The sequence below is a fragment of the Mobula birostris genome, chromosome 13, assembly GCF_030028105.1.
Source record: "Mobula birostris isolate sMobBir1 chromosome 13, sMobBir1.hap1, whole genome shotgun sequence".
Taxonomy (NCBI): Eukaryota; Metazoa; Chordata; class Chondrichthyes; order Myliobatiformes; family Myliobatidae; genus Mobula; species Mobula birostris.
Window position 1 is genome coordinate 108,323,171 of NC_092382.1, and position 12,317 is coordinate 108,335,487.

At 50.6% G+C, this 12,317-nt stretch overlaps 1 protein-coding gene across 2 annotated transcripts in view; it reads right to left on the bottom strand.

The window, feature by feature from the left end:
- Positions 1–3,289: 3,289 nt before the first annotated feature.
- The window catches only part of LOC140207309 (uncharacterized), a 36,869-nt gene continuing 27,841 nt past the window's right edge, over positions 3,290–12,317 (bottom strand). Inside the window, exons 4-8 of one of the 2 annotated variants that reach the window (XM_072275811.1) lie at positions 8,246–8,362; positions 6,776–7,147; positions 5,855–5,997; positions 4,226–4,290; positions 3,290–3,876 (exon numbers count right to left, since the gene is read on the bottom strand). In XM_072275811.1, coding sequence (XP_072131912.1) covers positions 3,678–3,876; positions 4,226–4,290; positions 5,855–5,997; positions 6,776–7,147; positions 8,246–8,362 — 896 coding nt within the window. In that variant the 3' untranslated portion in view covers positions 3,290–3,677. The remainder of the gene's footprint in view (positions 3,877–4,225; positions 4,291–5,854; positions 5,998–6,775; positions 7,148–8,245; positions 8,363–12,317) is intronic. The other variant, XM_072275812.1, reaches the window with a different exon arrangement.

Sequence of the window (12,317 nt, forward strand, 5' to 3'; positions counted from 1 at the left end):
CTTCCCGCCACCCCACTAGGAATAGGGTTCCCCCTTGTCCTCACCTACCACCCCACCAGCCTCCGGGTCCAACATATTATTATCCGTAACTTCCGCCACCTCCAACGGGATCCCATCACTAAGCACATCTTTCCTTCCCCACCTCTCTCCGCTTTCCGCAGGGATCGCTCCCTACGCGACTCCCTTGTCCATTCGTCCCCCCCCATCCCTCCCCACTGATCTCCCTCCTGGCACTTATCCGTGTAAGCGGAACAAATACTACACATGCCCTTACACTTCCTCCCTCACCACTATTCAGGGCCCCAGGCAGTCCTTCCAGGTGAGGCAACACTTCACCTGTGAGTCGGCTGGGGTGACATGCTGCGTCCGGTGTTCCCGATGTGGCCTTTTATATATTGGCGAGACCCGACGCAGACTGGGAGACCGCTTTGCTGATCACCTACGCTCTGTCCGCCAGAGAAAGCAGGATCTCCCAGTGACCACACATTTTAATTCAACATCCCATTCCCATTCTGATATGTCTGTCCACGGCCTCCTCTACTGTAAAGATGAAGGTACACTCAGGTTGGAGGAACAACACTTTATATTCAGTCTTGGTTGCCTCCAACCTTATGCCATGAACACTGACTTCTCAAACTTCCGCTAATGACCCTCCCCGCCCCCTCGTACCCCATCCGTTACTTATTTATATACACACATTCTTTCTCTCACTCTCTCCTTTTCCTTCCTCTGTCCTTCTGAATATACCCCTTATTCATCCTCTGGGTTTACGCCCCTTCCTCCTTTTACGTCTCACTGGTCCTCCTGTACAATGATCCTCTCATATCCCTTTTGCCAATTAACTGTCCAGTTCTTGGTTCCATCCCTCCCCATCCTGTCTTCCGCTATCATATTGGATCTACCCCAACACTTCCACTTACAAATCTCTTACTAGCTCTTCCTTCAGTTAGTCCTGACGAAGGGTCTCGGCCGAAACGTCGACTGCATCTCTTCCTGGAGATGCTACCTGGCCTGCTGCGTTCACCAGCAACTTTGATGTGTGTTGCTTGAATTCCCACACCCCGTACCGCTTGGTTTTACATCCTCCCCAAGATCCACAAGCCTGGCTGTCTCGGTAGACCCATAGTTTCTACCTGCTCCTATCCCACCAAACTTGTATCTGCCTACCTGGATTCCATTTTATCACCCATAGTTCAGTCCCTCCCCACCTACATCCAGGATACATCCCACGCCCTCCACCTCTTCAATAACTTCCAGTTCTCCGGTCCAACCGCTTCATTTTCCCAATGGATGTCCAATCCCTGTACCCCTGCATTCCCCATCAAGAAGGCGTCATAGCCCTCCGCTACATTCTAGATAATATACCTCACCAGTTCCCCAACACCACTACCCTCCTCCGGTTGGCAGAACTGGTTCTTACACTTAATAACTTCTCTTTTGGCCCTTCCCACTTTCTTCAGACTAACGGTGTAGCTATGGGAACTCGCATGGGCCCCAGCTATGCCTGCCTCTTCGTTGGTTATGTTGAACATCCTGTGCTCCAAACCTATTCTGGTACTGCTCCCCAACTTTTCCTTCCGGACATTGACGACTACATTGGTGCTGCTTCCTGCGCCCATGCTGAGCTCGTCAATTTCATTGACTTTACTTCTAACTTCCACCCAGCCTGCAAATTCACTTGGTTTATCGCGGAAACTTCTCTCCCCTTTCTCGATCTCTCGACCTCCATCTCTGGAGACAGACTGTCCACTGATATCTTCTACAAGCCCACTGACTCTCATAACTACCTCAATCGTACCTCTTCCCACCCCGCCACGTGAAAAATGCAATTCCCTGTTCCCTGTTCCTCCGTCTCGCCGCATCTGCTCCGAGGATGAGATTTTCACTTCTAGGACATCTCAAATGTCCTCTTTGTTTAAGGATCGTGGTTTCCCTTCTGCTGTCATCAATGATGCCCTCACTCACATCTCCTCCATTTCCCGCACTTCAGCCCTCATCCCATTCTCCCGCCACCACGGAAGGGACAGAGTTGCCCTTCTACTCAGCTACGACCCCAGCAGCCTCCGGATCCAGCACATTATCCTCCACAACTTCCGCCACCTTCAACAGGACCCCACCACTAAGCACATGTTGCCCTCTCCACCCTCTCAGCTTTCCACAGGGATCGGTCCCTCCGCGACTCCCTGGTCCACATGTCCCTCCCCACGGATCTCCCACCCGGCACTTATCTCTGTAAGCGCAAGTGCTACACCCGTCCCTACACCTCCTCTCTTGCCACCATTCAGAGCCCCAAACAGTCTTCCCAAGTGAGGCAACACTTCACTTGTGAGTCTGTTGGGGTCATCTATTGCATCCGGTACTCCAGTGTGGCATCCTCTACATCGGTGAAACCCGGCGCAGATTGGGGGACCGCTTCGTCGAGCACCTCCGGACCGTCCGCCAAAACAGATAGGATCTCCCAGTAGCCTCCCACTTCAATTCTCCTTCACACTCCCATTCAGATATGTCCATACATGGCCTCCTCTACTGCCATGATGAGGCTAAACTCAGGTTGGAGGTGCAACACCTCATATACAGTTTAGGTAGTTTCCAGCCCCTTGGTATGAACATGCAATTCTCCAACTTCTGGTAATTCCCTCCCCCTCCCTTCCCCTAGGCCTATGTCACTCTGCCCCCTCCCCCAGCTGCCTATCACCTCCCCCATGGTTCCGCCTCCTTCTACTACCCATTGTGTTTTCCCCTATTCTTTCTTCACCTTTTCGGCCTATCACCTCCCTGCCTCCCTTCCCTCAACTCTTTATCTTTCCCCTTACTGGTTTTTCACCTGGAACCTACCAGCCTTCTCCTTCCCACCCTCCCCCACCTTCTCTATAGGGCATCTGCCCCTTCACTGTCCGGCCCGAAACGTCGACCGATCTTTTCCACGGATGCTGCCCGACCTGCTGCGTTTCTCCAGGGTGTTGTCAGTATCAGTTTGCGAACGTTCCCATGGTGCTCACCTATTTTTCAGTATTTATTAATTTTCCTTACTTGCGTTAATTTTACATCTTTGCACCGCACTGAGGTCACGTTGTAGTTGTACAAAACGTCGGCGAGGAGTACGGTGTTCAGTTCTGGTCGCGCTGCTGTAGGAAAGATGCCACTGAGCTGGAAAGAGTACAGGGGGAGATTTACGAGGATGTTGCCGGGACTCGAGGGTCTGAGTTATGGAGAGAAGGCAAGAAGGATGGGACTTTGTTACTTGGAGCGTTGGTATGAAGCCAGGAGAGGCACAGTTTTGGTGAACGTGAATATTCTCCCCCCCCCACCCCGCCCCACCGCCGTTGTGAACTGAGGGCCAGTGCGCACAGAATTGAGGCGAGAGTGGGTGGAGGGAACAGAGAGAGGAGAGGCAGAGAATGGGGTCCGAGGGGGAGAGGAAGGGGGAGAAGCGGAATGAGTTGGGGATAAGAAGGGCGGAGAGAGAAGAGGGGTGGAAAGGGGGAATAAATGGGGCGAGAGGGGCCGGGAAGTGAGACGAGTGCTCCAGATGGGGAGAGGGAGAGTATTTGGGGAGAATGTGGATGCGAGAAGAGGAGGAGAATGGGGTAGAAGGGAGGGGCAGAGAGGGTGGGAGGGGATTGAAGGGATGGAAGAGTGAAAGTGGGGTAGATTGAATGGGGAGAAGTGGGGTGTAGTCACTTGATTGAAGTCGTCCCGTCAGGCTGTTGACAAATATCCTGGATCGCTTCAGGAATATCCGGGTATAAATATGCAGACTTCTCGCAGATGAATCTATATTTACTTTTGCAATTGGAAATCCATCCGTACGATTCGCACTTAATGCATTTGGTGTATCCATGGGACATCTCGTACACAAGATAAGAGGCCACATTCCTATCAAAGAGGGTTAGACAATTTCAACAGAGACCCAGCAGACCCAGCAGACAACCGGAGAACGTGGCCAAGCTCATTCCACTAACCTGCGCTCTCCCCACAGCCCCTTGTCAGACTCTGAACTAATCCCATGATACCGCGCTCTCCGTACAGAGCCAGGTCCAACGCCGTACGAATCCCACTACAGTGCTGTCCCATACAATCCTGAGTCAGTTCCTAAATTAATCCCACCGCACCAGCCTCTCCCGACAAGCCAGTATCAGTCAACAAACTAATCTCAATTTCAAACTCTCTCCCCACATCCTCGTGTCACTCGCACACCACCGACCTGCAAGAGTCCAAACCTCACCCGTCTCTGCATTTTCCAATCCAGTAAGATCTGTCTGCATAGCCGATAGAGCTGGAAACAAAATCCTGTGAAATTAAATCCCTTCGATTAATGTGCATGTAACGCGCTGGGAAATGTTCCACTGCTAATGTAATGGTTTCTCTGCAGCAGCAGTGTGTTTGGGTTATGACCAGAGATAACGGGGGCCTTGGGAATGTGCGGCGTCCCATGATGGGAGGAGGTTTCTTTCTTGTGTGTCCGACAGCGAGGGTTCCTCGGGCTTTATTTCAAGAAAAGATACAGATAGGAAATGCCACAACGGGGAAGTCGTAGACTGCAGGCCTGAGCGGACTTGGAATGGTGTCGGGAGTCGACGACACCCCGGGGGAAATCGATAGAGAACGAACGGACGGGAAGGCAGTAAGATACAACAAGCGTTTTAGACAGATTAGTTAAAATGGGCCTTTTTTCTCCTTGTTTTCTACACTAACCCTACAGTCAAATGAAGAAATATAAAGCTCACAGGTTAAATTGCATATGGTGTACTTCTCGTTACTTTGTGCGAGCAATTTGTAACCGGGGAACTCATCACGCAGCATCCATACAAATGATATTTCACAGCATGGACGGGCCGTGGACAGTCTCGCCTCGACCCCGCCCAGACAAACGCATGATGGTCGAACCTGAGGGTTACATTTGGCCTCTCTCCATGCCTGAACAGGGGAGCATGTGAAGTGTTGGTACAAAGAGGGAATTGCCCAGTCTCGGACCCCGTGAGTGTGCGATGGGACCGTTGTGGAGGGAGCTTCCCTCTGTGTCTGACCCCGGGAGTGTGTGAAGGGACGGTGTCGAGGAAGTTCCATTCTATGTCTAACCCCGGGAATGAATGATGGGACGGTGTGCAGGGAATTTCACTCTACGTCTGATCTCCGGAGTATGTGATGGGGCAGTGTGGAAGGAGCTTCACTCTCTGTCTGACCCCAGGAATGTGTGATGGGAAATTGTGGTCGGAGCCTCACTCTGTGTCTGCCCCCGGGAGTGTGTGTAGCGACGGTGTCGAGGGCATTGCACTCTACGTCTGACCTCGGGAGTGTGTTGTGGGACGGTTTGGAGAGAGCTTCACTTTGTGACTGACCCTGGGACTGTGTGATGGGACGGTGTGAAGGGAAATTCGCTGAGTGTCTCATCCCGGGAGTGTGTGATGGGACGGTGTGGAGGGAAATTCACTCTGTGTCTGACTCCTGGAATGTGTGATTTGACGGTGTCGAGGTAGCATCACTCTGTGTCTGATCCCAGGAGTCTGTAATGGGACAGTGTCGTGGGAGCTTAACTCTGTGTTGGACTTCGGCTGTGTGTAATGCGACGATGTGGAGGGAGCTTCACATTGTGTCTGACCTCGAGAGTGTGTGATGGGACGGTGTGGAGGGAGCTTCACTCTGTGTCGGACCCTGGGAGTGTGTGATGGGACGATGTGGAGAGAGCTTCACTCTCTGGCTGACCGCGAGTGTGTGTGATGGGACAGTGTGGAAGGACATTCACCGAGTCTTCCACGGGAGTGTGTGATGGTACGCTGTGAACTGATTTACTGCATGTTAGAACCCGGGAGTATGTGATTGTTATTGGTATCTCTTCTCACGATGTGACACATACCTTTTCCTCCTTTGAATCTATTTCGAGGAGTCTTGCATCAAGGTCTAAGCAATATTCCCTCGCTTCATCATAAGATTTCCCCAACGTGGATATGAAATAACACCGGTCTTTATTTCTCTGCCAGTACTGGGGACACGTTTGCCCTGCAAATCAGGAAATAGTGAATAATTTGCCAGAACGCTCATTTCACCAGCAGGGCTCGGAGAAAGGCAACCTCCCTCTACTCCGTCACATCACAGATCCCGGAATCAGACACACAGTGAAGTACCCTCCGCAACGTCTTTTCACACAGTCCCGGTGTCAGTAACAGAGTGAAGCTGCCTCCACACCGTCGCATCACACACTCCCGTGGTCAATTACAGCGGCATGCTTACTCCATACTGTGCCATTGTACAATCCCATGGTTAAAAAAAAAAAGTGCAGATTCCTAGAAACCGTAACATCAAAGGATTTCCGGGTCAGGCAGGGAGAGAATCTCCCTCCAAATGTCGCAGTAAGCACAGCAGGTGACGCTGCTGTCATACGGTCCCATCACACACTCCCGGTATCAGACACAGAGTGAAGCTCCCTCTACACTGTTTCATCACACACTCCGGGCATCGGACATGGTGTGAATTTCCCTCCACACCGTCCGATCCCGCACTCCCAGGGTCAGACATAGAGTGAATCTCCCTCCACGCCGTTCCATCACAAACTTCCTGGGTCAGACATAGTGTCATGTTACTCCACGCCGTCCCATTGCACAATCCCAAGGTAAAACACAGTGTAGATCCTTTGAAACAGTAACATCACTGATTTCCGGGTCAGACACAGAGGGAATCACCCCGCACACCGTCCCATCACACAGCTCTCCGCCTGCTCCCTCCCCGTCTCTCACCGCCGCGGATGAGGAGCAAGGGGAAGCGGGGGACGTTATCTCACCTCTTCTGCTGGTGAAGTATTGGCAAATCTGAGCTTTGTTTTCGGAGATGGTTCTGTACTTCGTTTTGAGCTGCTGGAATTGATGACGGAGATCGATTTGCGTTCGATTCAGCTCTGAGAGATCGGAGTTGAGGACGGTAATGTTGTTTTCGAGTTTGGAGAGGTTGTTGTTGAGGACGGAAATATTCTTCAGACAGTTTCTCTGGGAGAGATCCAGGCGAGAATTCTCAGATGTTCTGGATTTAAGGGTTGAGTTAAACTCACGGACTCGCTGCTGATATTGGCGTTGGGTCCTGTTCATCTCCTGATGTTGTTCCCAAAGTCTCCGGTAGTTTCGGTCGGAGGTGATCAGAGACTGACGAGTCCGTGATACTGAGGGTGATAGTAAGGGGTGTGTCAGTGACACGGTGTGAGGTGTGTCTGTGTCAGAGTGAGGGGTGTGTCAGTCACAGTGATGGGGCTCACTCTGACACGGTGTGAGGAATGTCGGCGTGACGCAGTGGGGGAATCAGTGTCACAGAGAGAGTTGTGTCAGTGTCACAGTGAGTGAAGTGTCCGTGTCACGGTGAAGGGACTGCAAATATTACGGTCTGGAGTGTGTAACAGTCACAGTGAGGAGAGTGTCGGTGTCACGGTGACGGGACTGTCGGTGTTACAGTGAGGGGCGTGACGCTGTCACTCTGAGAGCAGTGTCAGTGACAGTGTGGGGTGTGTAAGTGTCACGGTAAGGGAAGTGCCGGTGTAATAGTGTGAGCTTGACAGTGTCACGGTGCGGGGTATGTGTCGTGTCACGGTGAGGGATATGTGTCGGTTTCACGGTGAGTAATGTATCGGTGTCACTGTGCTCGCAGTCTCAGTGTCAAGTTGTGGGGAGTATCGGTGTCACAGTGAGGGAACAGTCAATGTCACGGTGCGGAGAGCTTCGGGATCACGGTGTTGGAAGTGCCAATGTCACAGTGAGTGGTGTGGTGGTGTCACAGAGAGGGGATTGCCGGTGTCACAGTGATGTGAGTGTCGCTATCACGCAGATTGCTCTGTGACTGTTACAGTGAACGGTTTGTCGGTGTGACAATGAGCGGTTTATCAGTGTTACGGAAAGGGTTGTGTCGGTGTCACAGTGAGTGAAGTGTCGGTGTTACGGTGGAGGGCGTGTCAGTGTTTCTATGTGCAGTGTATAAGTGTCACGGTGAAGAGAGAGGCGGTGTCACAGTGAGGGAAGTGTCCGTGTCACAGTGAGGGGGAGTGTCAGTATTACGGTGTGGGCCGTGAGAATTTCACGGTGTGGGGACGGCCGGTGTCACGGTGAAGGGTGTTACTGTATCCTTGTGAGGGGAGACTCAGTCTTATGATGTGGGGTGTGTCGGTGTCACTGTGGGGGGCGTGTCGGTGTCACGGTGAGGTTATGCGCTAACATTTCATCCCACTCTGTTTGTTTATGGTCTGACTCCTGCCGGAGCTCGTTCGACTCACCATGGATCGAGAGGCCGGCCACTATCGCGACGAGGATGGATGTAACGAGGCAGAGTAGGCAGATCTTATGGTACGCTCTATTTCCGATGTTTTCTTTCGACTTTTGTTTATGCGGACCTGTAGAGAGAACTTCCAGTTTGTGCGTGAATTCAGCCGTGACTCCCACTGGGACTCGCTTCCACCCACGATCCACGCTGTCTCCTTCCATCACGATCACCCTCTCCCTCTCTCAATCTCAGCTATTGTCAGCCGTCGTCGCTGAGAGTCCAAATTCCTTGGCTTGTGTTTGGCTGACAGGAGTCTGACGGATTCCAGAGATCAGTCGGATCTCCCCGGAGCCTCCTCCGCTCTATAGGAAGCAACCCATGTGTCCGACCTCTCGTTGTAACACATGCCATCGAATCCAGGCAGCATCCTGTTACACCTCTCTGGTGGGTACCCAGCGCCTTGACATACTTCCGATAATCTGGTGACCAGAGCTGCATACGAAACGCCTGATTCATACTAACTGGTGATGTTTATAAAGTTGCAACATAACTCCCTGACATTTGTATTCAATGCCTCGACTAATAAAGACAAGAATTCCTTAAGCCTTCTTGAAGAGCAGATGGTATCTAACAAGCCTGATAGAGTTTTTTGAGAAGGTGACCGGGCATATAGATGAGGGTATCGATGTGGATGTGATCTCTATGGATTTTAGTAAGACATTTGACAAGGTTCCACACGGCAGGCTTATTGAGAAGGTCAGAAGGCATGAGATCCAGGGAGGTTTGGCCAGGTGGATTCAGAAAGGGCTTGCATGCAGAAGGCATAAGGTCGTGGTGGAGGGCATACATTCGGATTGGAGGGTTGTGACTCGAGGTGTCGCACAAGGATCCGTTCTGGGATCTCTACGTTTCGTGATTTTTATTAACGACCTGGATGTGGGGGTGGAAGGCTGGGTTGGCAAGCTTGCAGACGAAACACAGATAAATTGATTACGTGGAGCAAGGAAATGGCAGACCAATCGAATACCTACTTTGGTTCTGTCTTCACTAAGGAGGACATAAATAATCTTCCCTAAATAGTAGGAGACGGAGGGACTAGTGAGATGGAAGAACTGAGGGAAATACATGTTAGTAGGGAAGTGGTGTTAGGTAAATTGAAGAGATTAAAGGCAGATAAATCCCCAGGGCCAGATGGTCTGCATCCCAGAGTGTTTAAGGAAGTAGCCCAAGAAATAGTGAATGCATTAGTGATAATTTTTCAAAATTCTTTAGATTCTGGACTAGTTCCTGAGGATTGGAGGGAGGGTAATGCAACCTCGCTTTAAACGAGAGAGAGAGAGAGAGAGAGAGAGAGAGAGAGAGAGAGAGAGAGAGAGAGAGAGAGAGAGAGAGAGAGAGAGAGAGAGAGAGAGAGAGAAAGAGAGAGAGAACGGGGGAATTATAGACCGGTTCGCCTGACTTCGGTGGTAGGGAAAATGCTAGAGTCAAAGATGTGATAACAGCTCATTTGGAAAGCGGTGAAATCATCGGACAAAGTCAGCATGGATTTGTGAAAGGAAAATCATGTCTGACGAATCTCATAGAATTTTTTGAGGATGTAACTAGTAGAGTGGATAGGGGAGAACCAGTGGATGTGGTATATTTGGATTTTCAAAAGGCTTTTGACAAAGTCCCACACAGGAGAGTAGTGTGCAACCTTAAAGCACACGGTATTGGGGGTATGGTATTGCTATGGATAGAGAATTGGTTGGCAGATAGGAAGCAAAATGTGTGAATAAACGGTATCTTTTCAGAATGGCAGGCAGAGACTAGTGGGGTGCCTGAAGGCTCAGTGCCGGGACCCCAGTTGTTTACAATATATATTGATGATTTAGATGAGGGAATTCAATGCAGCATCTCCATGTTTGCGGATGACACGAAGCTGGGTGGCAGTATTAGCTGTGAGGAGGATGCTAAGAGGATGCAGGGTGACTTGGATAGGTTGGGTGAGTGGGCAAATTCATGGCAGATGCAACTTAATGTAGATAAATGTGAGGTTATCCACTTTGGTGCCAAAAACAGGAAAACAAATTATTATCTGAATGGCGGCCGATTAGGAAAAGGGAAGGTGCAACGAGACCTGGGTGTCATTATACAGCAGTCATTGAAACTGGGCATGCAGGTACAGCAGGCGGTGAAAAAGGCGAATGGTATGCTGGCATTCATAGCAAAAGGATTCGAGTACAGGAGCAGGGAGGTACTACTGCAGCTGTACAAGTCCTTGGGAGACCACACCTGGAGTATTGTGTGCAGTTTTGGTACCCTAATGATATCTCAGGATATTTAGCCGTGACTTTGATCCAGAATGCCGGCAGAGATGTTATATCAAACATACTTTTCAGCCCGCCGTCATTTGTAAGCTTGAGGAGTTGATCTCCTTCCCGCGCTGACATGCATGACGCGCGGGTAATGACGTCGTGTGCTTTCAAGCTCCTCAGTGACCGAGACAGTAAATGAGGACAGGCTCGGATGACTCCTGTCGCTAAATTATATCGTTTTCTCCTGGCCCTGTAGCGCATGCTTTGCGGCCCGGTGATTGGGGACCACTGCCTTAATCTGAGGAAAGACATTCTTGCCGGAGTGGGTGCACAAAGAAGGTTCACCAGATTGATTCCTGGGATGGCAGGACTTTCATATGATGAACGACTGGATCGACTAGGCTTATACTCGCCGGAATTTAGAAGATTGAGGGGGAGATCTTATCGAAACGTATAAAATTCTAAAGGGACTGGACAGGCTAGGTGCAGGAAGATTGTTCCCGATGTTGGGGAAGGCCAGAACGAGGGGTCACAGTTTGAGGATAAAGGGGAAGCCTTTTAGGACCGAGATTAGGAAAAACTTCTTCACAAAGAGAGTGGTGAATCTGTGAATTCTCTGCCGCAGGAAACAGTTGAGGTCAGTTCATTGGCTCTATTTAAGAGGGAGTTAGATATGGCCCTTGTGGCTAAAGTGATCAGGGGGTATGGAGAGAAGGCTGGTACAGGGTTCTGAGTTGGATGATCAGCCATGATCATACTGAATGGTGGTACACGCTCGAAGGGCCGAATGGCCTACTCCTGCACCTATTTTCTATGTTTCTATGTTTCACTTCTGTCATCCTTTTTTTATTCACATAATTGAAGAATGCATTGGGGTTTTCCTTTACCCTACTCGCCAAGGCCTTCTCATGCACCCTTCTTGCTCTTCTCAGCCCCTTCTTAAGCTCCTTTCTTGTTTCCCTGTATTCCTCAATTGACCCATCTGATCCTTGCTTCCTCAACCACATGTATACTGCCTTCGTCCACCTGACTAGATTTTCCACCTCACTTGTCACCCATGGTTCCTTCACCCTACCATTCTTTATCTTCCTCACCGGGACAAATTTATCCCTAACATCCTGCAAGAGATCTCTAAACATCGACCACATGTCCATGGTACATTTCCGTCTACTCTTCCCCATTCCACTCTCCCGTGATAAGACAGAAAACGAAACACTTTCAGCCCTATCTCACCGTGGTCAGACACAGTCTGCTGCTCTTCTTCCTCGTCAGATCACACAACACAGAGGTCAGATACGCAAGAAGCTCCGTCCACACCATCCTATCACACACTCCCGGGTGAAAAACAGAGACACGTCTGCTCCATACCCTCCCACCATAAAATCCAGCGGTCAGGCATAGAGTTAAGCGACTCTCACAGTGTCCATTTGCACATTCCAGGGATCAGGCACAGTGTCGCTGCTTCAGCACCGTCTGATTACTGACACCTTTTGAAAGACATGGAGTGAAGCTCTCTTCCACTCTCCCGTGACACACGAGAAGGATCAGAAACAGACCCATCACAGACACCCGGAGTCAGTTATACAGCGTTGGTCTCCGCACGCCATTCAGTCACAGACTTCCTGATGGGTCGGACACACATTGCGTTCCATCCGCAATGACCCGTCACACACTCTCGGGAACAGACGAAGAATGACGCTCTTGTCTCACGGGCCCATCATACTCCCCCCGGTGTCAGGCACAGAGTTATGCTCCTTCCACACTGTCCTGGGTTCTGCCTCAGACTGA